The sequence below is a fragment of the Oryzias melastigma genome, linkage group LG3 (genome assembly GCF_002922805.2).
Source record: "Oryzias melastigma strain HK-1 linkage group LG3, ASM292280v2, whole genome shotgun sequence".
NCBI lineage: Eukaryota > Metazoa > Chordata > Actinopteri > Beloniformes > Adrianichthyidae > Oryzias > Oryzias melastigma.
The window spans coordinates 24,711,829-24,739,763 of record NC_050514.1 but is presented as its reverse complement, the minus strand read 5'-3'; the positions used below and the strand labels follow the sequence as shown (position 1 = coordinate 24,739,763).

Below are 27,935 nucleotides of genomic sequence, written 5' to 3'. Positions count from 1 at the left end.
ATAATAATCCCCAAAAGGCCACCAGAAGTGGGTGAACAACCAAAAAATAGAAAGACACAGAAACACAGCTGTCACTATCACAAAAGCATTAAAGCCCTGACAAGTTTGTTTCAACAACATATGAGCAAGCTCTGCAAATATCTGCACATTTGTAGCTCTGTAGACGTACAGTACTGGAGCATCCCTTGGCTCTGATGTTTTGCAGCTGAAGGTTGCTCTCTGCAGGATGCCTGCTCTCGACTTTGTTGCTGTGCTGCATTTTGAATGAGATCAATACGTTCTTTCACCTTACTTCACTTCCAGGGTACATGGTGTTTTCAGCAGACAAGAGACAGAGTATTCAAGCAAAAACAACCCACCCAGATTCTGTAGTTAGACATGTGGGATCTGTGGAATATTTCAGTGACAACATTTTAAAACATTAAGGTTCAGAGCTCCCGACAGTATTCCCTCCTATTTGTTATGGTTAATTAGAAAGTTATCTTAAACTATAGAACATCCCATGGACCAAAGAAGGTTAAAGACCCACTTCCATGAAAATTGTGTTTTTAACATGTTCTTGTAGCATTTTTTTCTCATGATGAAAGACATACATAAAGGAATTTAAGATTAAAACTGCATTTTTTTTGTGAGTATTTCTTTATTCAAGCCATGACGGATCAGAAGCTGATGGGAAAAAAAAAATGCCGTTTGGAAAACCTGTTAACAATGAGTAAAATTGCCGGGCCAAAATCTCATTGCTCTGCTCCATTCCGATGCATCCACTTGCAGACAGATAGATCCATTAGCAGCTTCATTTTCCTTGTCTGAGCTGGTATCTGGCTCTAAACTGTACGGCTGGATAGCTCTGATATTGCTCACCATTCGTGTTGCACTGCTAATATTAGGTTGGGTTGTGAGGGGCTGTAAGCTAGCGGGAGAGAGTGTAAAAAAACAAGGGATGATGGGATTTCAGTGGAAGCTTATTTTTGCACCGACAGTCCCACCCCAAACTCAGAGACAAATGTCTTATGAACTTCTGCTATGCTACACAGACTCTTTCCTAGAAAAAAAAAAAAAAAAAAAAAAAAAAAATTTTTTTTTTTTTTTTATTATTTTGGCTAAAAAAATAATGGCATAAAATTAAAAGACCACTAGAAACTCTTTTACAACAGATCAAAATATTATTGGAGTGGGACTTTAATAATCCAAAACAGAGGTAAGCACGAAAAGACAAACACAATTTTTCAACACCAGCAGGGCACCTAAAACATGTGTAGTTACAAACTGAAAACAGCTGCACCCAATCAGCCAAAACTGCCTGCAGCAAACACGGACACCAAAACATGCGACTCCCTAAACCAAACTGGCAACCTGGCTAACCCCACTGATCCAGATGAAATTATGTGATAATTGACCGGTCCAGAATGTCACAAACCAGAGTTCACTTGTGATCCATAAGACCTTAGTACTGTAGACCGCACCAGACTACGGGAGACCAGAAGCTGGAAGATGGTAGACCACCTCCCCATCCACCAGATGAGGAGGAGGCAAACCTCTAGAATGGGACCTTAAGGAAACTACCAAGCATGGGTCAGTTTAATGGTATAGAAAGTCTAAAAAAGCAGTTTTACACAAAACGGATTATTTTTTTCTACCTTAAAAAGAAATTTGAGTTTTATTAAAGGCAATCAAAATGCCAATTGTACTTTAACCTGAAAATGTCAAATTCATGGCAACAAGGTTCATTACAGAGCACTGATATTCATTTGTAAGTCTTCACTAGATTCAGTACTTTGAATTCCTCAATATTTTTCTCTGGAAATGTATGCTAACCTATGAAATGTATTTAAAGAAAGTTGATTTAGTTTTCCCAGGTTTATTGCTTGTTTTTATTTGTTAGAATGTATGCAGACATTAAACTCACAAGGGCCTCATCATATGTTCTCCAGCTCAGGTTAGGGGTTCAAATCTCAAGCGATATTCTGTCCTAAGTTAAGACATTTTAGCCTTACTTTACTTTGGTAGAAATGTTGCCTGTATAACTAGATCTAAACATATAATAAAATAGCAGAGTCCAAAGACCTGGCATGTAGTATAAAAAAGAAAAGCAAACTTAAAATTGCCCTGTGCAGGAGTAATACTTTAATTTGGGGTGCTTGACAACCTAAAAATTAAAAATTAATGATAATATCAAAAGAAACAGTTTACTACAGGAGTCATTGGGCGAGACAAATGGGTTGTCAATTTACAACTCTTTAAGATTTTTTTTTTCTTTTCCTCATCTAACTGCTGGTTAAGATGGCATAAACATCTTTTTTTCCTTTCGTTTGATCTATAATAAAAGTGGAGATCCTTTTTTATTTTGTACACATAACAATTCTAGGTTTAGCTCAGCATAATGATACCTTAACAGCACCCTATTTATTTGGATAATGAATTTCTTTTTGTTTTATACCAAATGCAAACAAGCCCCTTTCTATCCTCTCCTCAGATGGATGTTAATTTATTTCTGAAGGAGTTCAGGTAATTGTATAAATGATCTTTAAATAACATAACCAGTTCATTGTGTATCAATATTGTATTTAGTTATATTTTTTTAGTTGATGGAACAGATACATGACAATTAAAGTAACTAGAGAGAATAAAGCATAGGACAATCTGATGGTCAGGGGAATGTATTTATAGATGTAATACATACTTTTTTAAATCAAATTTTAATGTGTAGTTGAATTGGTTATGTTAAAAGATATTGTGAGATTTAAGCTTAATATTTTACTAGCAGTGTGATCATATATTGATGAATGTATCATATCCTCCAATTTGTGTGTTTCACTAATAAATAGTCTCCTGTTCTGCTGCTGAAATAGTTTCTAGTTTATAACTATTTGTTTTTACATGAGTCTCAGTGCTGAAGTGAGGGAGGATGGTACAAAAGAGAGATTCAGACTTGGAAAAACCACTAACCACCCATAATTGTGTGTGTGGTGGGAAGAAGGGGGGCTAAGATGCCCTAAAGTAGTGGTACTAGAATTTCCCCCCTGTGTGTACATCAAGCAGAAGTAGGTTGTTGTTGTTTGTAATATCTTTATGGCAGTTGTGGGGAAAAGGACAAAAATGCTGCCCGTGGCCTTCATTAAAGGACAAATTTAAGGATGTCCAAAGGGTTTAACAGTGGACAAAATATTTATTTGTCCAAAGGGTACTTCCTGTTTTATTTCAATACACTATTGTACTTAAGCAGTATGATTTGCGATGCAAGTTCCTACCTTTTATTGTTTTAGTGGGACAACTGAATTAATAGTCTAGTGGCCCTGTGAAAGAGTGTCTGCGCTGATCCCCCCAGCCGAGTCATACTAAAGACTCTAAAAATAGGCCACGGTGCCTCCCTGATTGACACTCAGCATTAAGGTGATGGATTTGGGGGGTTAAACCACCAAATGGTTCCCAAGTCCGATTGTGACTGCAGCTCACTGCTCCCCCAGAGGATTGGTCAAATGTAAACAAATGTCACTCACCTACGTGCGTGTCAATTAATGGCAATTTCAGAAACCTTTAACTTCAGTCTTAAAAAATACATTTTTTTAAATAAATGTACTATATACAGACTTGGTATTCAATATTGTATTGTTAATACTAATTAATCCAAATCCAGGCTGACATAGTAAAGCTCTTTTCTCTATAAACATATGTAAGTAATGTTAAAATAAGCATCAGGTCCTTTTTTTAGACAAACTGAGAATTTGCTGTTTCAGATCTGCAACAATGTTGTCCTTTCTTTGCACTGAGGCACAGTGCAGTCAGTCCCTGCCTTCAAGAGCAGTGCCAAGAAACATACTGACAAACTGCTGACTTTGATAACAGCTGGAAATCAGATCCCTTCTGCACGCACTCCATCAAGGCATGCATTAACTGAGCAGTTTCAGGTCCCATGTGTGTGTGTTTTCTAATGGCTGGTGTTACAGAACATTTGTGTAAAGGTGTCTCAGAGGCGGTTTGAAGTTTTTATAAATAACAATGCACACACACAGACACACATCCATGGCTGGTCTGGGAGCTCTGCATGCTTGTTTTTTTGTTCATTCAGTGTATTACAAGATGCGAAGGGAATGAGGGGTGGAGAAGGGAGTTGTATTTGTGAGAAAATGTGTGCATGTTTTTTTATAAAAGGAGGGTTTTGAACTCTGATTTTCTGTTTGTAAGGGTAACAAATACATTTTTTCTAACATGTATCAAAGGAAACTGCATATGTTTGATACTAGGTTTAGACAGTGCGTTCTGTTTCGCCGAACGCAGTTACAACATCCATTTCTTGACTGTGCTCGGCGCACATATGGTTCCTTTTGACAGAAATGAATGTTCAACAGTAAAGAGATTAACCGTCTGCACACGGTTGTTCTGGTTTCAGGTTTTACAGGCAGAGCAGCAGCACCACAGCTCTTTGAAGCATCTGTGGAGAGATCAAGATCATTTTCTCTCAATGTTACACAAGCTAAGAAAAGTCACAGAGAGTGAGGTGAGTTGTACAGTATGCTCAAATGCCTTTTACAGATGGTAATGTTGACTCTGGAAGAGTCATGCAGTCTTGGCTGCTTCGGGCCAGGAAACATCACTAGCACTAGGGCCATGTGGGACCTCTCCTTACAAAAAGGAGGAAAAAAAAGTTTGACATTTTTTCACAGCCCATTGTAAGCAATCAGGCAAATAGAAGCTTGCAGTTGTGCAGTGCACTTCTTTTCAGAAGGTAGAGAGCAATGCTCAGGGTACTGACAGAAGAGGAAACAGACCCACAAGGATATATTCTTATAGCACTGGCAGAGGGCTAAAGCACCAGCGGGTCTTCTGAAGCTTATTTCCAGTCACTTGGGTGTGATTGCTCCTGAATGCACATTCAAGCTTCTCTACTGCAGGCAGTGAAGAGCCACAGATGCACTCAACTGCACGCTTACTTTGCAACTCTGCATCTGTCTCCACGCACAAGCCAAAGCCGTACCCACGGGAAAAGGATACACATGTTTTATTGACCGAACTACAGGTGTTTCAAGCGAGTTGCTGGTTGACTGGAATTTTTTTCCACTTCTCTCCCTCTCTTTTGGAGTGAGCTGCTGCCTCTTTGGAACCAGTATGTCATATGTTGGAGTGCTATGTGCGATATTCTTCCTGCTGGGATCTGGGGAGGCTCAGGTTGCTGCTCAAACTCCGGAGCAGAGTCAGGGTCAGGGGCAGGACAGCTCCGACAACCCTTGGAGACAGGTGATACAGTGGGAGAACAATGGGCAGGTGTACAGCCTGCTGAACAGTGGAGGTGAATATGTCCCTGCGGGGACGGGGGTTCAAGACAGAGGCCCCAGTGTGGTTTTAGCAGAATCCCGTCCACGCTCTTCACGCAGACCTCAGGGAGGCTTTGTTCGCAGGCAGGCTCCGTCCAGCGGATCCTCTGAAACCGTCCGCGGGCAGACCAGGCATCCGTTTGGCTTTGGACATGTACCTGACAACTGGAGGCAAACCACAGGTCGCTCAAGTGGCAGTCGGTTTCAGGGATCCTCAAGCAGTCGCCTCCGTCCATCTACAGGCTCCTCATCATCATCGTCGTCCTTCTCCTCATCTTCATACAACGTACCATCATATCCACAGCTTCCACTTCCACAACAGCCTCCTTTTCAAACTTTTGACCCTAATTATCCAGATGTACCAGTTCGAAGTTTTGAGCCCCCCTTTCAGCCCATCGGTGGTGCGTATGGTGGTGGAGGCTATGGGACAGGCTACAATGGAGGTGGATATGGAGGAAGCTTCGGCCCTGTTCTCCCAGGATCTCCAGCCGACGTTCCTGACAGCAGCTACTATTACTTCCAGTCTTATGGGTATGGACCCAATCCTGTGGCCCCTGCCCAGCCCCCGTTCAGAGATGGTCTGGACCACCGATACACTCACAGCATCTACAATGAGGAATCAGTTCCTGCTGTCCCTGTCCCTGATGCGAGCCAGGGCCTTGTAATGGACAGACCAGGACCTGCCAGTCAGCCACAAGTCCGAAGCCCTCAGTATGAGCAGTTCCCCCCATTTGGAAGACCCCAGCCTCCCTTTATGCAGTCAGGTTCTCAGAGCAGGAATTCTGCAAACTCTGCCCCTGAGAGCTCCAACACAAACGCTGGGAGTGTGTACCGGAGGGGACAAAGAGGTGCAGTATGCTTTTTTATTAGGGTATGAGGGAATTATGAAAAGCTTTTGTCCTGTTGGTATTTAGAATATTTGAATTTTATTCAGATTATGATCTAAAATTAATAACACAAGATTAACCCCTTCACCCCAACTAATGAAAATATGCATCAGAAAACTTCATTGCTGGAAATAAATGTAGGTTTCAAGGTATTAAAAGAACTGTCATATTGCAACAAAACAAACAAACAAAAAACTGTGAATTTTCTACATTTCGTTCTGAGTTGGTACATCCTCCCCCCTAAATAAATAAATCTAATGTCTAAAAAAACTTCCAGTCATTGTAAAGACTGTGAGGTTCTGAAGCTGAAGCCTTTGTTTAAAATCTTTGATCGCAAGCAGTGCAACCCCCCCCTCCAAAAAAAAAAAAAATTATTGGATCCAGGTGCTGTGCAAACTCTGCCAGTGTCCAGATACAAGGCCCACTTTGTTTTTGTGGGGGCAGTCAGTTAGTTAGTGCTACAAAAAACAGACTGGTTCAATAGGTATTTAGCGTTTGGCAATGGTGGCGGTGACCTCATTGGGGTGGTGGGGTTGGTGTCAAAGGGTGTTGGTAGCACACTCGGGGGAGGAAGAGCAGAGTGTGGGGGCAAAGGACGTAGATACAGTACTTAGCCACACCCTGAGGGGGGAAAGGAGACGGTGGAAAGTCCCCGTAACACATGGGGTCCATTGCCTCGGCTGCAGGAAATCAAATAAATATTTAGGCGGAGCACTAAGGGGGTGTGGAGAGTAAAAGAATGCGGTGCACTTTCTTAAAATGTTTATTTGACTAAGCAGACAGTTTTTCCTTCCAATCTGGTGGATACCAGTCACCTCTGTTGAGTTTATTATTGCTCAAAGGAGGTTTAAAGATAAGACAGAAAGACGATGAGTGAGAGGAAGACTCACTGCAAACATGTCGAAGCTCAGAGTGCCAGAGGATGTGTCTGCTGCTCTGAGCTGGGGAAAGACTGGGACTTTCAACTAGTCTATCAGACATTTTTGTGCAGGTTTAGTATTTTTTTCAGAAGACATTTTGCTTTCCTTTCTCTGCTGTTCTGTGTGCTTTCCAAATATGGTTCAGTAGCATTAGAGCCGGGAGCCATTTCTACCATTCAGCACAAAAGGTCAACATGGGTTGATGGCACTCAATAACCACAGCTGTTTAGATTCTGCCATTATGCACCGTTGGGGAAAAAAACACATAATTGAATATTCATATTTTATTCACTAATAACTAACACAAAAGGCAGTTTTATATATGAAATGATTTTGGCCAGTCGGAGTTAAAGGATCGACTTAGTTGATGTTTCTTGTTATAATTAACTCTTCTTGTGTCAAGCTGTCATCATGCACAGTGCCTCTTGTGACAAATTCAAAGCTTTTAAACTGTTGCCTACAAAGCATTAAGTGCTGGTTTTTGCAGCGCATTATTTCTTTTTACATTTTTGACATTGTTTTTTGCGTGTGTGTATGTGTGTTGGTGCAATGTTTTACAGGACAACACAGAAAGTATTGCGATTACACTGGGGTTGATTTGCAAAACTGACTTAATGGGATAGAACAACTCTGACTCACATAGTTTCCTCAACAGGCGCAGGCTTTTTGGAATGCTGATTTGAAGACTATTAGTCTGTATGTTGACTCAGCCTCATCTTTTTCAATACTTTGACTATTTTTTGAATATCTAACAGCACTTTTAAAGACCCACTTAAATGGAAATCATCTTTTGGGGGTTTTAAGTTGTTTTAGTAACATTATTTCTCATTATAGAGGACATATATAAACAAAAACTAAGATTAAAACTGCATTTATGAAGAAGGGGTTGTGAAAAAAATTCAGTTAATCAGACGGTGAGACAGAACCCTGACATGCCGACACTTACAAATTCCAACAGGCTGGCCAAACTTATAGATCCATGTATGTCTTCTTCTTCCTCGTCCGAGTTGACATCTGGCTTAAAACTGTACAACTGGATATTTTGTGGCACCTATTATGTTAGATTGAAGTTGTAAGGGGCTGTAAGCTAGCGGGACAGTGTGTGAGCAAAGGGATGATGGGAACAAAGTGCAGGCTTACTTCCTGCAAACAGTCTTGCCCACAACTCAGACAAATTTCTAATGAACTCCTGCCACCTGCAAAAATTACTGTATGTCCTAGAAAATGACATGTTTTTTTATTATTTTGGCCAAACATGGCACAATTATAATTAAAAGGCCACAAGGAACACTTTTAAAAGAGATCAAAAGATGATTGGAGTGGGACTTTAAATGAGAATAGAAACTAATGCTTTCCTTATCAAAGGGTAACATTTCTGAGAGACTTATGTAAAAAAAATGGACGGAAGAAAATCGACAAGAGAAGCTCGGAATCCGGAATTAAGAAGTTACTTGATCACCAGATAGAGTTTTAAGCTGAGCTCACTGAATTTCAAGTATTTTAATCTGTGTTCAGCTCACTGTATCCCCCCTTGTCTCTTGTTATGCCATACAAGATGGCCCAAAAAGCCTGGCAAGTCTGGGTTTCTCTTCTCCATGCCCCACTTAGAGTGTAATGTGTGGCTTTGTCACATGCTGCTGAGAGCCGATCAGCTTTGGCTTCTCAATACACTTTATCCCTCTGAAAGAGACCCACTTTCACATTTTAACAGATTAGAGCACGGAGAACAAAGCCTTCTGAGGGGTTAGAGGAAAAATTGGATTGAAAGTACTACTGGGAAACCTCAGTTTCACAGTGGTTTACAGTGTTTGCATTGTCTACTCAAAGAAGCTTTCTCCTGGTCTGTATGTCTGTCTCAGATTCAGATGTCAGATTGGATGTTGACACTCTGTCCACAAAGATAGGACCTGTATTTAAACTTGCAGGTGGGGAGGGAAGAGTCATCTGGGTGTTAAATGCTGGGTAAATATAAAGGAGGAAGTTTATTTTATGGCTTTAAATTAGTCTGTCAAGAATTAAAGGGTGAGCTCAAGTTTTTGCATTCACTTACCGGTCATATGGTGGAAAAAAGTTCAGATTTAACGGTGCCTCCGAGGGTAGCTGACATGTTTTTTTTCTGGGAATGTTTTGTACAAACATTCATCTGACAAGGCCTTCTCTTTCTTGGCAAACCTCAAGCTTGTCGCTCGCTTTCAGGAACCGAAGCTTTAAAAACAGAGGCGGAGTTGCAAGAAACCCAAAGTTGTTTTATTTAAGGGATTTTCTGCACATAAATTCCTCTAAACGTCCCCTTCCATCCTCACCCAACCACAGGTTTCATTTAAAATTAAAAGTAATTTGGATGGCACATTAATTAATAAGTCTTCCCACTGTGACCCGTTCTTGACTTGCTGGTCTTGTCACTCAGTAGTCCCTTCATCATTGTCCATCAGCAGTAATAGATTTTCAAGAAAATGTGAGATTATGAAAACATTTGAGTGAGCACAGTCTGGCTTTTGTGGGATTTCTACTTTTCTTGGGTGATGATTTGAAGGCCATAAGGACTTTCTGCAATCTTCCATGACACATACAGTCCAGATGAGGCCATTTTGGCAGCAATCATCTTCATCAACACTCTTTGGGTTATCATCTCTCAATGTTTTCCTCGCCAGCCTTGAAATTTACATTTTCTTATGTAAATATTATACTGTACAGGTTTCCTTTTCACCTTTTTGGGGGAAAATGCAACTTTTAGAAGGTAAACCCATCTCATTTTTGTGGAAAATCTGAATTCAAATTGGAAAAATCAAAGTTTAAGAAGTTTTAAAACTTCATTCTGAATTGGGAACAACTAACAAATCGAATTTGATGTAACACTGGACCAGTGGTGCAATAAGAATGTTTAAAAGCAGTATTCCCTTCCTTTTAGGTTTGCCTGACCTGGTTCCTGATCCCAACTATGTTCAAGCGTCCACATACATCCAGACATCCTTCATGTATGCTCTGCGTTGTGCTGCTGAAGAAAAATGCTTGTCAAGGTAAACTCATGTCTGGACACTTTTTAAAAATTATTTCAGTTGTGTTGTTTCCGTAATTGTTTTTGCTTCTGAAGATATTATGTTTGAGGGGAAGAAAAAAAATATTTTAAATGTTTCTTTCTTGCTGAAGCCAATAATCTCACAAATTACTTCCCATCCGAAAGAACTTTTCAATGTGGGCCCCATTTGGTTTACCTTAGGGCTTAATTGGTGGGCCCTAGGTGAGTTTGTCCGCAGGTTCCATGGAGGCCCCATCTATGTTTGCCCACAATGGCTTAGATGGGAATGCAGTGGTCTTGGTCCCTACAAAAACCAGCCGCCAGGGGGAAAGCCAGACTACTGAGCGCCCACTCAAGCCAGTGTGGGTAAACACAGGTGGGACTACCATGGAACCCGCGGACAGACCCACCTGGGGCCCACCAGTTCAGCCTAAAGGTAAACATTAAAATGGGGGCCCCACATTGAAATGTTCACTGGGATGAGAGAACTACTTTCATTTTCGTTTTGGCTAAACATCAAAATCATTCCTCTTATGGAGATGGAGGTATTGCAAAAGTAAAAAAAAAGAAAATTTATTTGGGTTACAATTTGTCTCTCACTAAAATTGACATTTTTACTATAGAAGACAACTTTTAAGTGTTTGATTCCTCCAATCACGTGTATGTTAAAAATGTTACCACCAGATCTTATATCTAAAGAGAAATAACTTCATAAGTATTGGATTTCTTTCTTTCATTCTTTGATATCAGAGCAATACATAGTATCAAAATACAAAATAAAATTATAACAGGTAATAAATGAAAAGGAGCAGAAGACAAAAGAACTCTTTTATAAAGACTCACTCCAAAGAAAATTGTGTTTGGGTGTTTTTAACATTTTCATGTGGCATTTTTCCCATGATAAAGGACTTAAATGAAGAACATTAAGCTTTATTCACATTTTTGTGAATCAGGAGCAAACAAAAAAATGTCTTTTGAAAAAGTTTGTGGTTGGTTGGTTAGTAGTAGAGAATGTCCAAAAGAGAACTGAGAGGAAAGGGGGCGGGGTTGCTCCGTGCCAAACAATCTGCTCACAACTCAGAGGGAAATTTTCAAAGAAAAACTTTCTCTATAGTAACTATTTCCTATAAACACAAGGTTGTTTTCTCTTAATTTTGCCCCAAATTGGGATAACCATAATTAAAAGACCACACAGAACAGTTTTGCATACCTTAAAGACACAATAAGTGATAAAGTTTACAAGGAGATATGTTTGATGTCTGAACTCTTCTATTGCTCGCTGAGAACAAGTTTAGAAGCACAGAACATAAAAAAAAGCTGATTAAAAGTGAAATAGTGTTGAGAGTATTGAGTCATCTGTGGTATCATGTGTCTTGTTGCTCCCTTGGTCTTCCCAAAATCAATTTTTTGCCTCAGGTTTGAAACAGTTTCACAAACTTCTAAGAGTTTCCCTCTGAACTTTTTAGAAGAGTTTAGTGCCAAACAGACTTTCTGTTTTCTAAAAGGTCAACTTTTCTTTTTAAACCTTTCATTTAAACATTCCCTCTCATTAGTTTGCCCTTCATACCATTTCTATCACTAAATCATTTTAATACAAATGAAAATGGTTGTAAAGTAGCAAAGACTTTGTTAAGTTCCTTGTCTGTCTTAGTGGGAAGCATCCAGACTCAGCAGGATCTTTCTGACTGCATCTGCACTGAACAGCAGCAAAATGATGGAAGTGTGTGGCTGCTGTGTTTGCCTTCTTCCCATCACCAGCACACCCGTGCCTTAAAGCCCTTTCATATCCTGCCTGGGTTTGCTGCAATCACCCACAGATGGGCTGCTGTAATTTGCCATACACTCCAAAGTCAACAACACTCACAGGATGAATGGCTTAGATCTTTAGTGGTGGTGAACTCGAGGTTATGCCATCTTCTCACAAAAAATGTGAATCGTGCAACACAGATCTGTTCTGTCTCCGCTCCCTGTTGAAACAGTGTGTCTGGAGTGATGGCTATTTTCTCTACAATGAATTATTTAGCAGCTACATTTGAGCCGTCCGACCGTATATTTTGTCATGTCTTGCTGCTTTTGTTTTACTTATGAAAAACAGACGTGCCGGCATTCTTTAAGCAGGCAGCTAAGCATGTTTTTCTGATGTATTTGTGTCCACGTGTCTGGCATTCAGCTCTGCATACGGCCCTGACATCACCGACCTAAGCGTGAGGGTCCTGCTGAGGTTTCCACAGAGGGTGAAGAACAAGGGCACAGCAGACTTCATGCCTAACAGACCACGTCATACCTGGGAATGGCACAGCTGTCATCAGTAAGTCCTTTTCCTTTGACCCATGGCAGACGTTACTGGATCAGATTCAAGCTCGCTGTACAGAGTTCCAACTCTAAGCTGGACTGTAAGGAAACACTAACATTTGTGGTTTCAAAGTGTGGTACATAAAAGACAAAGATTATAGAAAATGAATTAGGCCTAAGCTATATTAAAATCCTTGACTGTATAAGATAACTGGACTGAGTGAGTGTGATGTCACCCTTAGAAAACGACTTGCTTCCAGTTCCAACAAAATCGCATTAATTCAGTTGCCATTTTTTCAAGCCATGTTGGAACCAGACGTCGTCATTAAGCAGTAATTGGCCCGCATCGCCGCAAGTCTACATTATCATGGCAACCAATCTCTCCAATCAGGAGTGAGCTTGTTAGAAGGCCACACCCCTAACACTGAAAGTAGGCTCAGAAGAATCTGTCAATCAAACGCTTCGAACATCTGACACAAGACCACCTACTTTTATCTGGTTGGTCAGTTTATAACTAGATGGACTCTGAAAATAAATATGAAATATGTATGATTTGAAAGAACATGTTAAAGAGAGTATCAAATCAGGACTGGTTAATCTGACAAAAATAACAACTGAGTAATAGGAGTTTTTTTTTTCTCAATAGAAGTCTATGGGATTTCAGCTTTTTGAGACCAGCGGGTACTTCCTGTTTGGAACATGAGGGGGAGGGGTTTCTCAGTCCAGTTCTCTTATGCAGTCAAAGATTGAACTGGAACAAAAAGTGATATTTCCTGATGTTAATACAGGCAGATGCAAATATATTAAACAAATACCAAAAAACTGCAAAGAAATTTTATAAATAAATATGAATTCTTGTTTTTAACTAGCTCAATGTTATTTTTACATTTGAGACCTCATAAGATGCTGAAGGCAATCGAGCTCCTAAAGTAGTATGCAGATGAAGTCGAAACTTACACACTCTGTGGGTGGGTGTTTTTTTTTTATTTTTATTTTTTTTACTAAAATAAGTAAAATCAAAAAGCTAACAGTTCCTTTAACGGTATGGTACTTACTGGGTATCATATGTTACCTTTATGGTACTTACAAGGTTCTTGATTTTACCTACTGTGTATTTAAATACTTAACTGTTCCTACATGCTACTTACATGGTACCTGTTGAGTTTTTATAAGATATTTACATGGTAAGTTGATGTGTCTCTTGATTGTTGGCAATTATGTGCTACTTTTGTGATTCCTTATTATGTGTGTTTTATTGTACTTACTTACCAGACTATACACAAAAAGACTATACACAGAAAGTACCTCGAGTAATTGAATGTATGTGGTAAATTCACGTGTTTCATGGTGATTACCATGTGAAAGAAGAGAGTCGGTACGCAGAAAGTACCTTTTGAGTACTTTAATTTATGCTGTAAATTTATGTGTGATTTATGCTACTTACCATATGTAAGAAGAGAGTGGGTACACAAAAAGTAGCTTTTAAATACTTAAATTCACTTGATAAGTTTGTGTGTTTTATGGTTCTTACTATATGTAAGAAGAGAGTAGGTACGCAAAAAGTAGCTTTTCAGTACTTGAATTCACGTGATACATTTACGTGTGTTTTATGGTAATTTCTATGTGAATTAAGAGAGTAGGTACACAAAAAGTAGCTTTTGAGTACTTGAATTCATGTGGTAAGTTTGTATGTTTCATGGTACTGACAATGTGTAAGACGGCAGTAGGTACACAGAAACTACCTTTAAAGTACCTTGAATTTATATGGTAAGTTTATGTGTCACATAAATACCAACGTAAGTATCGTGTAAATACCCAGTAGGTATACTGCAGGTACCATGCATGATACCTAATAATTACTGTAGTCTAAAAGAAGGCTATAATAATGAAACAAAACTGAACACAAAAAAACAATAAAAACTAAGAAACTACTGTATTATCTGTTTGATTTGTAGCATTATTAAGCATAAAGTATCTCAGCAATCAGCAAAAAAATGATTAAAATATGTTTTTAACAATGGCGGATGCCACATGATGATGAAAGCAATATTGATTGTGTTTTATGGTTAGAAACAAGATGTACTGTCTCATTTGTAACAATTGCTAGAGATCTGAGAAATATTTCTAGAGTTCTTTTATCAAATAAGGTCAATACTGTTTGCTGGTTATGTGCTTTTAAGTGTTATTAAATATACGGATTTTTTAAGAAATTGCAAGCATAGTATCACTCGCTGGACTAACGCTATGAAACCATGCTCTGGGTTTTCATGTTTTTTACCATTTACGGGTTTTCAATGTGAAGGTCAGTGTTTAAAAAAAAAGAAAATAACTTTTTTATGTGTATAAGTGCACTCTTTTAGGGTGAACTACCACAGAGAGATAAGAATGATCACATTCTGGCAGCGTCATTATCGTTCATTATATTTCATATAGCCTGGCCTTTGAACATAACTTCTAAAAAGTCTGCCTTTTTACACAAGATCCAGACGGTGCAGCTGTTCTCATGTTGAAGGAATGTCGACTGGCCGTCAGAAGACTGACAGTGTTGTTGCTGCTTGACTTCAGTCTACATTTGCACGGCAGTTCCCAGGAGGCACAGCGCCAAAGACATCATTCCAGCAGCTGTGTGATCAGAATGTCAAATCAATCCATTTTTTTTTTCAATCTGTCACACTAGAACACTTACCAACAGTGAGAGAGATGCTGGTTAGTCTGGCAGTGTATTGTTTTATAAAAAAAAATCTCACTATAAACTTTTTTGCCCTATATTGTTGTCAAAAAAAGAGAAGTGACACATTCCCTTTTTTTGTTTTTTACACTTGAGTATCAAACTCTCTTTTGTATTTCATATTTTTTGAGCTTTTTAAACACAAACAGGAAACTGTTTTGCTGTAGATAAAGATAACATGTCATTAACCAAACATTTTTATAGGTTAAAGGGAGTTGTGTAACTTGCGATTTATTCATTCACAAACTTTAAAGATTTGTGGTGTTTGAGTTTGAAGTAGACAGTTGCTGTTTGTAGACAGTTGCTGTCTTAGTGGCTTACAGTCAAACACTGAAAACAAACTTTCACCAAACCTACTGTTAAATTTAATCACTGAAATCCTTAAAGCCTTGTTTGCTGCAGCAGAACTGAAAATGACTCAAAACTGGGAGAAGCTTTTCTTGTGAAATCTGCATGTGTCCTTCCAACAGTACATTCTCTAAAGTTGACATAGTGAAAAGACCCAAGGAGACAAGGAAACCCTTCCAGGCATCTTGTGGTCTTAAGCCCCTCCTGCTTTTCCACACACAAACACGTTTTTTTTTTTCTAAACATAATCATCTCAAGGCTGCCTTGAAATGAATTCTTTTTTGTTTTTTGAGAACACAAAGATCCCCAAGAACACAAATGGGACTCTGAAGGCGAACATGTGCAGCCCTGGCAAAGAAGCCTAGATAACAACTCAGAGTGAAAAGCATGTTTGCTCAAAGTTACAAGGAAGATAGTGTTCGACTTGAGATAACATCGGAGAGGTTTTTTACCTGAGAACAGCTCCTTTCTCTTATGAAATAAATGAGTGTTTAAATGGTCACTTGCTCCATTACTGGAAAGTTTCCCCCTTCAAGTCATTCGTCAGTCTTTAATGACTCTTCCAGTAAAGGCCGCCGTTGTGCTGAAGCATGGCCTGTGAAGGAGAGCGAAGGGGCAGCAGTGTTTTTATAGTCTTGAGTTAGACCGACTGAATAGGATCCAGTGCTTACCTCATCCACTTCAAGTCAACACCACTTCAGAAAAGAGAGCAAACAAAGAATTTTGCTGGAAAATAATTACCACCTGTAGGATATAATGTAATGCAGGATCAATTTGGGAGGAAGAAAATCAAATACAATTTACTGGTGAGCTCACTGCTGACTGGAAAGGCTCTATTAGTAAAATCATAGTAAAATCCAGTGGCTTGCAAAAGTGTCCTTTTAACTTTTACGATTTTTTCATAATATGACCACAAACATTAATATATTTTATTAAATTTTATGTGAAAGAGCAACACAAAGTGGCTAACAACCGTGAAGTGGAGAGAAAATTATATATTATTTAATTTTTTTTAACAAATAAAAAACTGAAAAGTGCAATAGGGCAAAAGTATTCAGCCCACCTGAGTCAAGACTTTGTGTAACTCCCTTTTGCTGCAATTACAGCTGCAAGTCTTCCACAGACTAAAACTTGTACCCATTCTTTTTTGTGTAACACGCATCTCATGTAGCTAGGTTAACAACCCATTGTTGTTATGGGTTCAGTACTATGGGAGGGCCCTGGGTATGTCTATTTTGATTATTGTATGGGGTAAACAGGAAATACAAATTTAATTTAAACTACAGCAAAGGATGAACATTGGTGGTGCCTCCAATCAACACGAATTTTGTATAAATGAAAAATTTCCAACAAAGAATAGTTTGAATTTAAATATTTAAACCTAATTTGAGTTTTGGTAATAACAAATTAATACACACACAGTTTGAAAGGAAAACTAACAGACTTTCAGTTAGAGTATTTATCATTCAGAACTATGAAAGTATCTTTAACTTTTTTGCTATTTTATTAACAAAGTTTATAAAGTTTATTGATTACCTTTTTTTTTAATTTAATTTAAACTTATTTTTACTTTGATGGCTTAGTCTAATTTTTGAAAATTTGGACTGGGCTACATTTTAATTCATTTTTAAGTCAGTCATATTAGATGGAGAGCGTTTGTGAACGCCAATTTAATTTGACCCACAGATTCTCGATTGGATTTAGGTTTGTGCGTTGACTGGGCCATCCCAGCGCATGAATATGTTTCGTTTAAACCATTCTATTGTAGACTTGGCTTTATGTTTAGGGTCGTCGTCTTGTTGGAAGGTGAATCTCTGCTTCAGTCCAACAGGTTTTCTTCTAAGAGTTTCCTGTATTTGGCTCCATTCATCTTTCCGTCAACACTGACCAGCTGACCAGTCAAACTTGGTGGTGCTGCCACCACCATGTTGCCCCATACTCTTTATAGCCTAACCTTTACATTTCTCCACAACTTTATCCTTGATCTTTTTGGTGTGCTGAATACTTTTTTCATATTGCACTTTTCAGTTTTATAAGTAAAAAAATAAATGGGAATCATGTCAAATATTTTCTACTTCATAATTATATGCCACTTTGTGTTAGTCTTTCACATGAAACTCCAATAAATGATCTTTGTTGTCATAATGTGAATAAAAGTGGAAGAGTTCAAGAGGTATGAATACTTTTTCAAGCCACAGTAAAATACCAAAATTCCAATCAGAAGACCAAATATGACTGCTGACATCAAGTTTCTGTGATTTCGGCTTCAAAGTTCTCTTCTTATTATTGATCATTGAACATTCATGTAGATTAGTGAAACTCAAAATAAGTTCTGTTTAATTTCAGAGAAAGGCAACAGAATAATTACAAAGTTAAATCATTATAATAATTAACAAATACTCCGAGCTAATTAAAAAGCAGCATGTTAAGTGAAGGAGCCGTATTTCCAAGAGAAAGCCATTCGCCTATAAAAATGATAATGCAGCACGGTTTAGATTCTCAAAGTGACATCAAACCACAGGGGCTCTGAAAAAAGTGGAGATATTTGAGCATAATTAGGCAGTGTCACATTTGAGGAAAACCAAACACAGCACACCAGCACAAACACATCACCCCGACTGTTAAGTATGCCGTTCAAAGAATAATGGGCTTGATTTGCAGCTGTGAGACGTGGAAGAAAAATAAATGTTGCATTGAATCAAAAGAGGTCCAGACAGCCTGATTTAAAGGATCCACTGTGTCAATAAGAGAACTGTGTATGAACATTGTTAAACAAAAAAGCCAAAGAGAGAGGATACATCTCTTTGTTGATGTAAAAGGTAAATAATGACATACAGAAATAGGTTTCCTCGATCATTAAAAGAGATTCTCCTTTTGCTATAAAAAAAAAGTGAAGGAAATATGTTTTTTTTTGCCCATTTGTCATCATCTACCTCTGTTCTGGTTTTATCTTAGCTGAGTTTTACATTTTGATTTTAAGGCTCTTAGTTTTCTCTTCTTTCTTATTTGTCATCTAATCTGTTCAGTGGCATACCTGGAGGGGAATCAGAGTCAGGTGTGTCAATCACTTACACACCTGAGGTTGATTCTCTAACTATTTTTTTTTTTAATTCAACCTTGGTATGATCCTGCCTTTGTTTCCTGCTTTTTTCTTAGTCCAAATCTGATGTTTAGACCACTTTGAAAAACAACTTACCTGCATTTATATTATTTTTTTTAATTCATGTCTACACAGCCAACCCAAGGAATGGTTTTCAACATTTTGGTTATTGTTGGTCATTTTGTTCATTGCCACACCTGTGACTTTTGTTCTCCTTTCACTGACAAAAGCATCAGTGGGTTATTGTCCATCAGGGAAAAACATAAACAATGTTTCGTTCACGTGTTGGAATTAATTTAAAAATGGCTGCCAGACTTGAAAAACACATATATCCATAATCTTCAAATACCACATGAAAGCAGAATAGCCTTCTGGACCTAAATGAAGGTCAATGTATTTGTGGTGCACCATAGAAATATACCAACATTACAAGAAAAATAAAACAAAAAAGCATTATCAATATCACTTATTCCAGTTTGGTGGGCCAAATTACAACGTTTAAAAGGCCACATATGGCTCCCGGGTCGTAATATTCCCACCCTTGAACTAACCTCACCAAACCTCTGCATTACAGAAAATGCAAAAGGAATTGGAATAAAACGTCCAACAGTGGTTTAAAATGTAATGGGAAGCTCCAGTTGGACTAAGGTTGCAACAGTTACCCATATATCAAAAGCCCATAAATATTTTTGTGAGCAATTTTAAAGCCAGAGATAAAATGAAAGAACAAGATTGATAAGAATTCACCCACAATGATATTATGTTGAACTTAAAATCTAACCAAAGGAAGAAAAAAAAAAAGTCTTTTGTAAAAATAAAATTTAAGCGTGTAATCAAACTTGGTACAATTGCTTTGCTTAAAGTGAACTAGAGTTATTTTCCATGATAATCTGAGCCATCTTTCGGGGTGGTCTGGAGAAGGATTGCAAAGCTTAGGACTTGCATTATTCTTTCTCTCGTTGCTTTGCCCCGCCCTTGTAATTCCTGACCAATGACTGAAGAAATCTTTAGTCACATGGTTTTGTTTCCAGGCTTTAGCTCGAGGTTGAAATGTCTGGTGGACAGCAATCTGAATACAGACCAAACTCAAGGTTCTGGACTTGATCCGGACCAAATTAGGCAAATCTCGGTCCAATCCAGACTGAATACACCCTTAGATTAAAGTGAACTGACTTGCTTCAAGAAAAAATGTCCAACCCTTTTTTTTTGTAAACTGTTACTGGCTTTTGTTAGTTTCTTAGAAAAGATGTATATAAACTATTTCATTTTCATGATCATCATTTAGTTATCCCAGCCAAACTGAATTTCTTTTTTTGTGTGTTTTTCATAATCTGATAGCATGAATGCATGTCTAAATCTAAAATTGCATTCACTAGATGTATGATCCATGTATTCTGAATGTCCTTTTAACCTTTTATTAAACCAAAAACCTATTTTTTTCATGAGAATAGAATTACATTAGAAGTATATAAGAAGTGCATGGAGACAAAAGACCATGGAGAAGTGAAGACAACTCAAGCCAAAGTCAAATATCAGAGAAAAGTCATAGGTATGTGGCGTGCATGAGGTCTATTAGCTCATAGTTGCCTCTGCTGTGCATAAATAAATTAAAATTGAACCAAAAATAGACCTTTCTTCATCAACATGGAATTATGTTGTCATCTTTCTCTGTGCAAATGTGCACTTGCCAGCATGTACCGTAATTATAGGCACAGCAGGCTTGTAAAAGTGAAAAGCATCCTGGGGTCACTTTCATGTTTGGAAGCAGACCAGTTCATACAGCAGTAAACTTTGCAGATGCTTTTCTATTGGACAGGTTTGTTGACACGGTCACTCACCAAGAGACGCCGATGCATCATTGTCCTGTTTAGTTGATCAGTGGCCTTGTGTATCCAGCCTTTCCTGAGCTGCTACAGCTGTACAAATACAAACACACAGCAATAAACACACAAACAAATTTGTACCCCACACACACACAAACTCACACAAACAACTCTGATCTTGCTGATCAGTACAAACTAATTAACAATATTCATACATCATTAGGGAGTTAATTCCATGCCTCAGCAATATTTTATTGTTGCTATTAATTAGCAGGCCTATCTATTAACCACTGATGATTCCTGGCTTGTTCAGTCAAGGTGCATCATCGCTAACAAAAATGTCAGCAGATGAGGTCAGCAGCTTCAACATAAACCACATAAATCCTTGCTTTGCAGGTTAGCAAATCCAGTTAATTAAAGCAAAGAGACGGGCAGAGAATGTATTTTTAGACACTTCAATGACATTTAAAGCTGCCTTTTTTTTTAACTAGTGTTGTACAGCTTGAAAAAAAATATCTTGGAGAGATGTAGTACTGAAAAAAGGCCAAGCTAAGACACATTTAATACCTTTCCATGGCCAAGCGAGGAGATGTGTCAACACAGCTTGACATGACAGACCACAGCCTAACAATTATGAGCCTGGGAGGTGTGTTAGAAGAAAGGAAAGAGCAAAGAAATAAGGAAATATAGCTGATCAAGCCCTGTGACTGACTGTCAAACTATCCAGGGTGTATATCGCCTTGACAGTAGCTGGATAGGCTCCAGCAACCCTGTGACCCTGAACAGGTCCAAGTGAGTTTGCAAGATGGATGGATCATAAAGTAATTTAACAAGTAAGCAGCACAGAACTTTATTTGTATGCAAATAGGGCTGGGTGATATGGATTTTTTAAATATCGAAATATTGTTTTTTTTTTTTTTTTCCATATTGTGAAATAACGACAAATATCATGATATAAACCAAATAACTATATTTGTCAAATGTAAACACTGCAGCTCAGAAAAGAAATTTAAAATAATCAGCAGGTTGTTTAGATTTAAATATTCCTTTCAATTTATATATATATATATATGAACTAAACAGAAAATTTACGCAAAAACGTTCAAGTTTCAAAAGAGAACATTAATAAAATAGACCACTTAATTAAGTAGAGTGGAGAAGTCGAGAGGTCCCAAAAAATGACCAAAATTAGTACTAATAAACATAAATAATTATAACCATTTACTAGCCATGTGGCGACTAACTCTCTAACTTTTACTTGCCAAAAAGGTGAAAATGCTCGTTAATAGCGAGTGTCAATTTTGGACCCTTCAAAATAAAAGTCTATTGCGATAGACTCATTCTTCTATCGAGAAAAAGTTCTATCGCGATATATATCGTTGTTGTTTTATTGCCCAGCTCTATATTCAACAATTGCTAACTAAGTTTAGCATTTTTTCACAAAATGTTAAAGTCTGCAATCCTCTTTCATACTTTGACAAAAAACCTGGTTCCACTTTAATTGTCTGCAGAACATATCTTTTTTAAGCTGTTGCCTTCTGAAAAACATACTGTGTCAATTGGGTCAGAATCACTATCAAATTGACTTTGTCTGAGCAATCAACTTGAGGATTGTGGACTTTGGTTTGGTGTTTGTCAGTGATGTTGTGGGTTTTTGGTCATGTTCTGTTTTGAATCATCCTTCAGTCACATCAGTTCCAGTCTTTCATGATCCACAGCTGTCTTCATTTCAGTTAATTACCCTCAGTCCATTTAAGTGTCTGCTTTTCAGGTCATCTGCTTTGTTCTGATACCTTTTAGCTGCTCCTGTGGTTTTTGTCATATTCCAGTTTTTTCTTTTTTATTAAATATTTTACTTTTCTCCCATCTTGCCCGGTCTCCTGCATTTGGGTCCTCCACAGCCACTTCCTGACAGACACAAGGTCCTAGCTTTCCCTTTGCACCAACCTCCACTTTTTCTTCACCTTCTATAGAAAAAAAAATACAAAAGTTATAGACGAGACTTTTGCATTGCTGCAGCATTTATAACATCTCAGAGCAGTTTCACTCATCATGACCAACCCTCCATCTCAACTTTTAAAGCGATTCAGTCATTTCTTTGTCTTCTTGATTGACTTACCTGAAACTCCAGACACAACATTGCAGCTAAAAGCATGACATCAGTGCACATAAATTAGGGTATTTATACATACTTTTAGTCTTGAAGTACAACAGTAAAAGAAAAACAAGAGACAAGTTTATTCACCTAAAGCACAAAGACAAAACTTTCATAGAAATGGCTTTTTAAATTATTATTTAAACGTTTTGTCTTTTTTTTCTGTTTTTTTTTAATAATTGTTTTGGATTCTGTTCAAATGCAGTCTGTTTCATAAAAAAAATAAAATAAAATAAAATGAAGTTTAAATACAAATCTGTTGCCTAACTCTTAAACTTTTATCCATGAAATACTCAATGAAATACTCAATTTATTATCCAAAGAGAATGAGAACTTTATTCTGTCATTTAAAGCAGATTTGACAGGCCCCCCTATAGATGTTAGTTACTATGCGTGTATTGCTTATTTAATGAAACACAGACATTATATCAATGTACTACTTTCCAAATGCTGTTGTTGATCTCTTGTGGTTGTGTAAACTTTAAAAAAGCAGCTTTAAAAAAAAAAAGAACTGTTGGTTAACTGTGAAATATTTGTCTTGAAATACAAAAAGACCTTTAAAAAAGACCTTGTTTTAAAAATGACCTCAGAGCCTTGGTTTTAGGCCAAGATGATGTTTAACTGCATCTCTTGTTTATGCTTGTTCTGACAGGCATTTCCACAGCATGGATGAGTTCAGCCATTATGATTTACTGGAGGTCAACACTGGCCGTAAAGTGGCAGAGGGGCACAAGGCCAGCTTCTGTCTGGAGGACACCACCTGTGACTTTGGCCACTTGAAGCGTTACGCCTGCACCTCTCACACTCAGGTGATACATCACAGACAAACATGAGAGAAGAATCTGATGAAGACCTTCCGTTACTATTGATTCACTCGCCATATAATAGATTATTTAAACTGTAACAACAGTTGAGTCCAAAGCAAATGGATTTGTAGCTCTCATTTTCTCCTGTATATATCTGATACTTCCTCTTTTTATAATTGCATCTGACTCAGATGAGTATCCTCACTGTTTCTTTAGGGTCTGAGTCCAGGCTGCTACGATACATACAATGCTGATATCGACTGCCAGTGGATCGATATCACTGATGTCAAGCCTGGAAACTACATACTTAAGGTGAGAATTTAGCCAGACTGCTGGTACGATACTTGGACGTTAAGGTCTGTGAACACCTCCAAGGTCATATTTTGAGGGAGGTAGACGGGAGTGAGGCCATCATAACAAATTGATCCAAGCTATAAAGTTTTCAGGTATCTTGTTAACAGGAGTTGCTCCTCAGTGACTGCTTATTATCTTATTATCTGCTTTTCATACATATTTAAACTGGTCAGCACTAAAAAGACTTGATGTAAAGCTTTTTTATATTATTATTATTATGCCATTTCAGTCAATCTAAGCTATTTTTGCTGATTTATACTGAGTTGTGCACTTTTTCTATTGTTTCCAGCTTACTGTTAATCCCAAGTACTTGGTGCGGGAATCTGACTACACAAACAATGTGGTTCGGTGTAACATCCACTACACAGGACGCTTTGTGACAACTAACAACTGCAAGTTAGCACAGTAAGTAAGATGAACATGTTTGGACCTAAATTCTACCTGCAGTTCATTTTTACAATAAAAACTTCAGTAGGGTTAATAAAAACTAGTGTCATTCTCTCACTGCCCAAGGCTGCATAACAGCCATATGACAGGGTGATGGCTAAATGTAATTATCTAAAGAGCCTCACAGTGTTTTGGGGCACTTAGTGGACTTAATGGGTTCCTGGCTGAAAAATTTGACGATTTAATGAATTATGTTCTCATTTTCCCATTAAGATTAACAGCCTCTGGAACTTTGATATTTTCCCCTCAAAGGGAAATTGTAAGGGTGTTGAACTTCCTAATACTGCTATTAGGGAGTATATCACTGCGCTCTGAATTGCAATCATACTCTGTCGAAAATTGTTTTTATAAAGAACTTTAAGTGTTCAAGCCAGTCTCCCTTATTATGTGGTGCAACAACCCCAGCGCAACGAGGCTTGAAGGAGATACCAGTGGGAATGATTGTCTCCAAAAGGAACACTTCTATTGGTGCTGTTTGTAAGGCCCCTTGTATGCCATCATCAGAAGCTGAAGGACCCCTGCTGTGTGTCCTCACTTTCAGAGTTTCTAGGCTGCAAAAACACCACTGAGCTCTGAAAAGACTGGACTGAACCGTACAGTGAGACAAAGAAGAGAACAGAGTGTTACAGAGAGCAACAGAAAACCTTTAGTTTAATTAGAAAAAAACTCGTCAACAATATAGGTTTTCTGTGTTTTCCTTTTTTATGTTATATATTCAATAAAGCTGTAGCTCACAATATAATTTTGAGGCAAACCTAACCTGTCACTGGTTTTGTCCGTACCACTCTAAAGCTGAATATTTAAGAGTCATCTGTAAATTAATGACTAAACTACTTTGAATTTTTTTTTAAAAGTTATGGAAGATTTTGAAATAAATTGCAATTAATTGGGCCGTACTGTAAGACCCTGGTGTGAACCCTGGCTGGGAGCTTTCTGAGTGGAGTTTGCTTGTTCTCCTCATGCATGCGGTTACCTCCCACATTCCAAAAACATGCTTCAAAGGTTAATTGGTTACTCTAAACTGTCTCCAAGTGTGCATGTAAGAGTGATTATGTGTCCTGCAACAAACTGGTGTACCCCACCTTCACTTAACAGTAGTCAGGACTGGCTCCAGCAATGTCGTGACTCAGAAAGATCTACAGTACAAAAAGCTAGAACTGGCAGCTCCAGTTAAAGACACACTTCAATGAAAATTGTGCTTTAAACATACTCTTGTAGCAATTTTCTTACTTTTATTACGATTAAAACTGCCTTTTTTAATTATTTCTTAATTCAAATCACGTTGGATCAGAAAACCGGATGCTTGAAAATGTTCAGACTAATGACGTAGACACCTCTCCCACTGCACACCTGTGCGAGACATGATGATCGTTCAACACTCGTGTTGTAGCAAATTGAGATTCTGGCTCAAAACCACATGACTGGATTAATCCAATAGTTCTCATCACTATTTTTGCACCGCTAATGTTAGCTTGAGGCTAAAAGCTTGCACGTGAGGGCGCTCTCAGTGATGGGGAGGGGGCGGGTTGCTCTGGATAAACAGTCCCACCCACAACCCAGAATTGTATCTCTAATGAGCTACTCCCACTGTATGTAAAATATTACCTTAAAAAATGACAAAGGCTTATTGATTTTGGCAAGAACTTCCTAATCATAATTAAAAGACCACTGGGAAAGATTTTACAATAGAAAAAATGTGGTTGGAGTGAGACTTTAACATTTTTTTTAATTATTCTCAGGCTGAAAATGAACATAGTTCATAACATGTTTCTCAGTTAGTATATAATAAGCTAATATATGAAAAACACATAACATGTATGAATCTGATCCCAAAAACATGCTCATGAGCCTGTTTAAAGCAATAACACAGTAGCCTCTCTGACAGAAACTGTTTGTTGTTTGTCTCTCTTACAGGTCTTGATCTGGCACTGGAAGACTGCCACATCAGAGTGACCCTGATTGCTATTCCATTGAAATGTGAATGGAATTCATGTGTTTTTTGTTTGCCACATCAAGCTGTTTTCCCCACTTTTCCCTTTTAGGTTTCTTTTAAGGATACTGAGCCCACTTGCAGATTGAGTTCCACTGAGAATGTAGAGGCTTAGAGTAAACAAGCACACTCTAAAATGGTTGCCTAATGTATTTCTGGATGTCATTATTCCAGAAATGAACTGATGAGTCACAGCCTTGCACAGAAGTAGTCTTCTGTTTTTTTATTTGAAGAGTTTAATTTGATTGCATGCTAGTTTACCCCACTGGCTTCTCAAGGAGGTGTTAACCTCTCACACAAGAGTGTGAGTTCAGCTGCAGTGTAGTAAAAATTTAAGTAAAAGAGTCTCACAAGTACAACAACTTTATGAGGGTTTTGTATTTGTTGTTTTTTTCTTACTTCCCCTCTTTAGCTGGTCAGGCTGGAAAATTGTGACTCCGCAGGCACATCCATTTTAATGATTTGTTAGCTACAAGAGGAAGACAGCAGGACAAATTTAGTCGTGTTTAACCCCTAAATTTCCTTATTTAAGTATAACAGAAACAAGAAGCTCAGCTGGCAGGAAAAGGTGCTTTTAAAAACTAAGTGTGTTGTTGTCTCTTGCTCAGCTGCCAACACTGGTCAGATGGCACATAGGTCATCTATACCTTTAAAGAATGTTTATTCAAATATTCCACTGATGCATGACATTAGCGATTGGTATTAACTTGATGTAACTGACTGTAAGTTCTTCAACCGTTTTCATGTTACTGTAATTTTTTTTTTCCGCTTCTTATTCTGAATTATTCAAGTAGTATGTTAAAAAAATGCAGATAATAATAATAATAATAATGCAATGATGTGTATTAATGCAGAGAGACAAAAAGCAATGTCGACCTACCTCTCCTGTTGGGTAAGCTGTGGTTTCCTGGAAATATCCCAACAATTATTCACTGCCATTAATCTGGTATTTTTGAGCGTTCTGTCTGGGTCGTTTAGGCAACACTTGTGTTTTGAGTCAGTACTGAGTCCAAATAGAAAATGAGATTACTTGAACTTACACGCTTTTTTGCAGAAATAGCGGAAATTAAATGACCAGGCAGAAACTCCCAACTGATTTTTATGCTGCACCCAATAATGTGCCATGCTTCCCCCTGAAATTCAAGCTGACCTTCTCTCTCAAGAAAGACTCTTATCTTGGTTTACTGATACTTGAGTCTTTTTTTCTTTTTAAAATATAATTTTTTGGTGAAGGACTTGTTGTGCAGCAGCAGCACAACATGTCAGCAATACAACAAATATGAGAACTTTGGAAGTGAACTGAAACAAAAAAAGTGTTATAGTATTGTTTCCATAAACTGCATAAACAAAAATAAAAGCAAAGCAAAACCTGTTTGTGATGATCCCTGTTTATTCATTACATTTCAGCTTTGATGCAAAACGGAGATATTAGTCATTAGAGGGCGTTTTTCTAAGTGATCACATGGGGAAAAGAAAAAGAAATGTCTTCATGCTGAATTTGAAAACTTGAAATTTGCAACATTTTAGGAAAGTTACTTTAAATTAATACATTATCAACATTTATTAAAAGTAAAAACATTAAATTTTCTTTTGACATATCTGCTTTTTTTTCTTAAAATAATATTTTTTGGTGTATTTTTAGACTGCTGCCCAGGCATGAATGTAAATATAAATTTCATCAAGCATGGAATGGCAACTCCATCACTTAAATAAATTATGCTTAAAGAAAAAGTCTGGATCTTGATTAAATATCATATTTG

The 27,935-nt window shown here is 37.8% G+C and overlaps 1 protein-coding gene across 1 annotated transcript; it reads left to right on the top strand.

Moving 5' to 3' along the window:
• Positions 1-4,671: 4,671 nt before the first annotated feature.
• loxl1 (lysyl oxidase-like 1) lies at positions 4,672-27,549 on the top strand. Its single transcript, XM_024295144.2, has 7 exons — positions 4,672-6,157; positions 10,025-10,133; positions 12,303-12,440; positions 23,231-23,387; positions 23,601-23,696; positions 24,028-24,143; positions 26,100-27,549. Exons 1-7 carry the CDS (start codon positions 5,104-5,106, stop codon positions 26,104-26,106), a joined length of 1,677 nt encoding a protein of 558 aa, XP_024150912.1. The 5' UTR covers positions 4,672-5,103; the 3' UTR covers positions 26,107-27,549.
• The last annotated feature ends 386 nt before the right edge of the window (positions 27,550-27,935 follow it).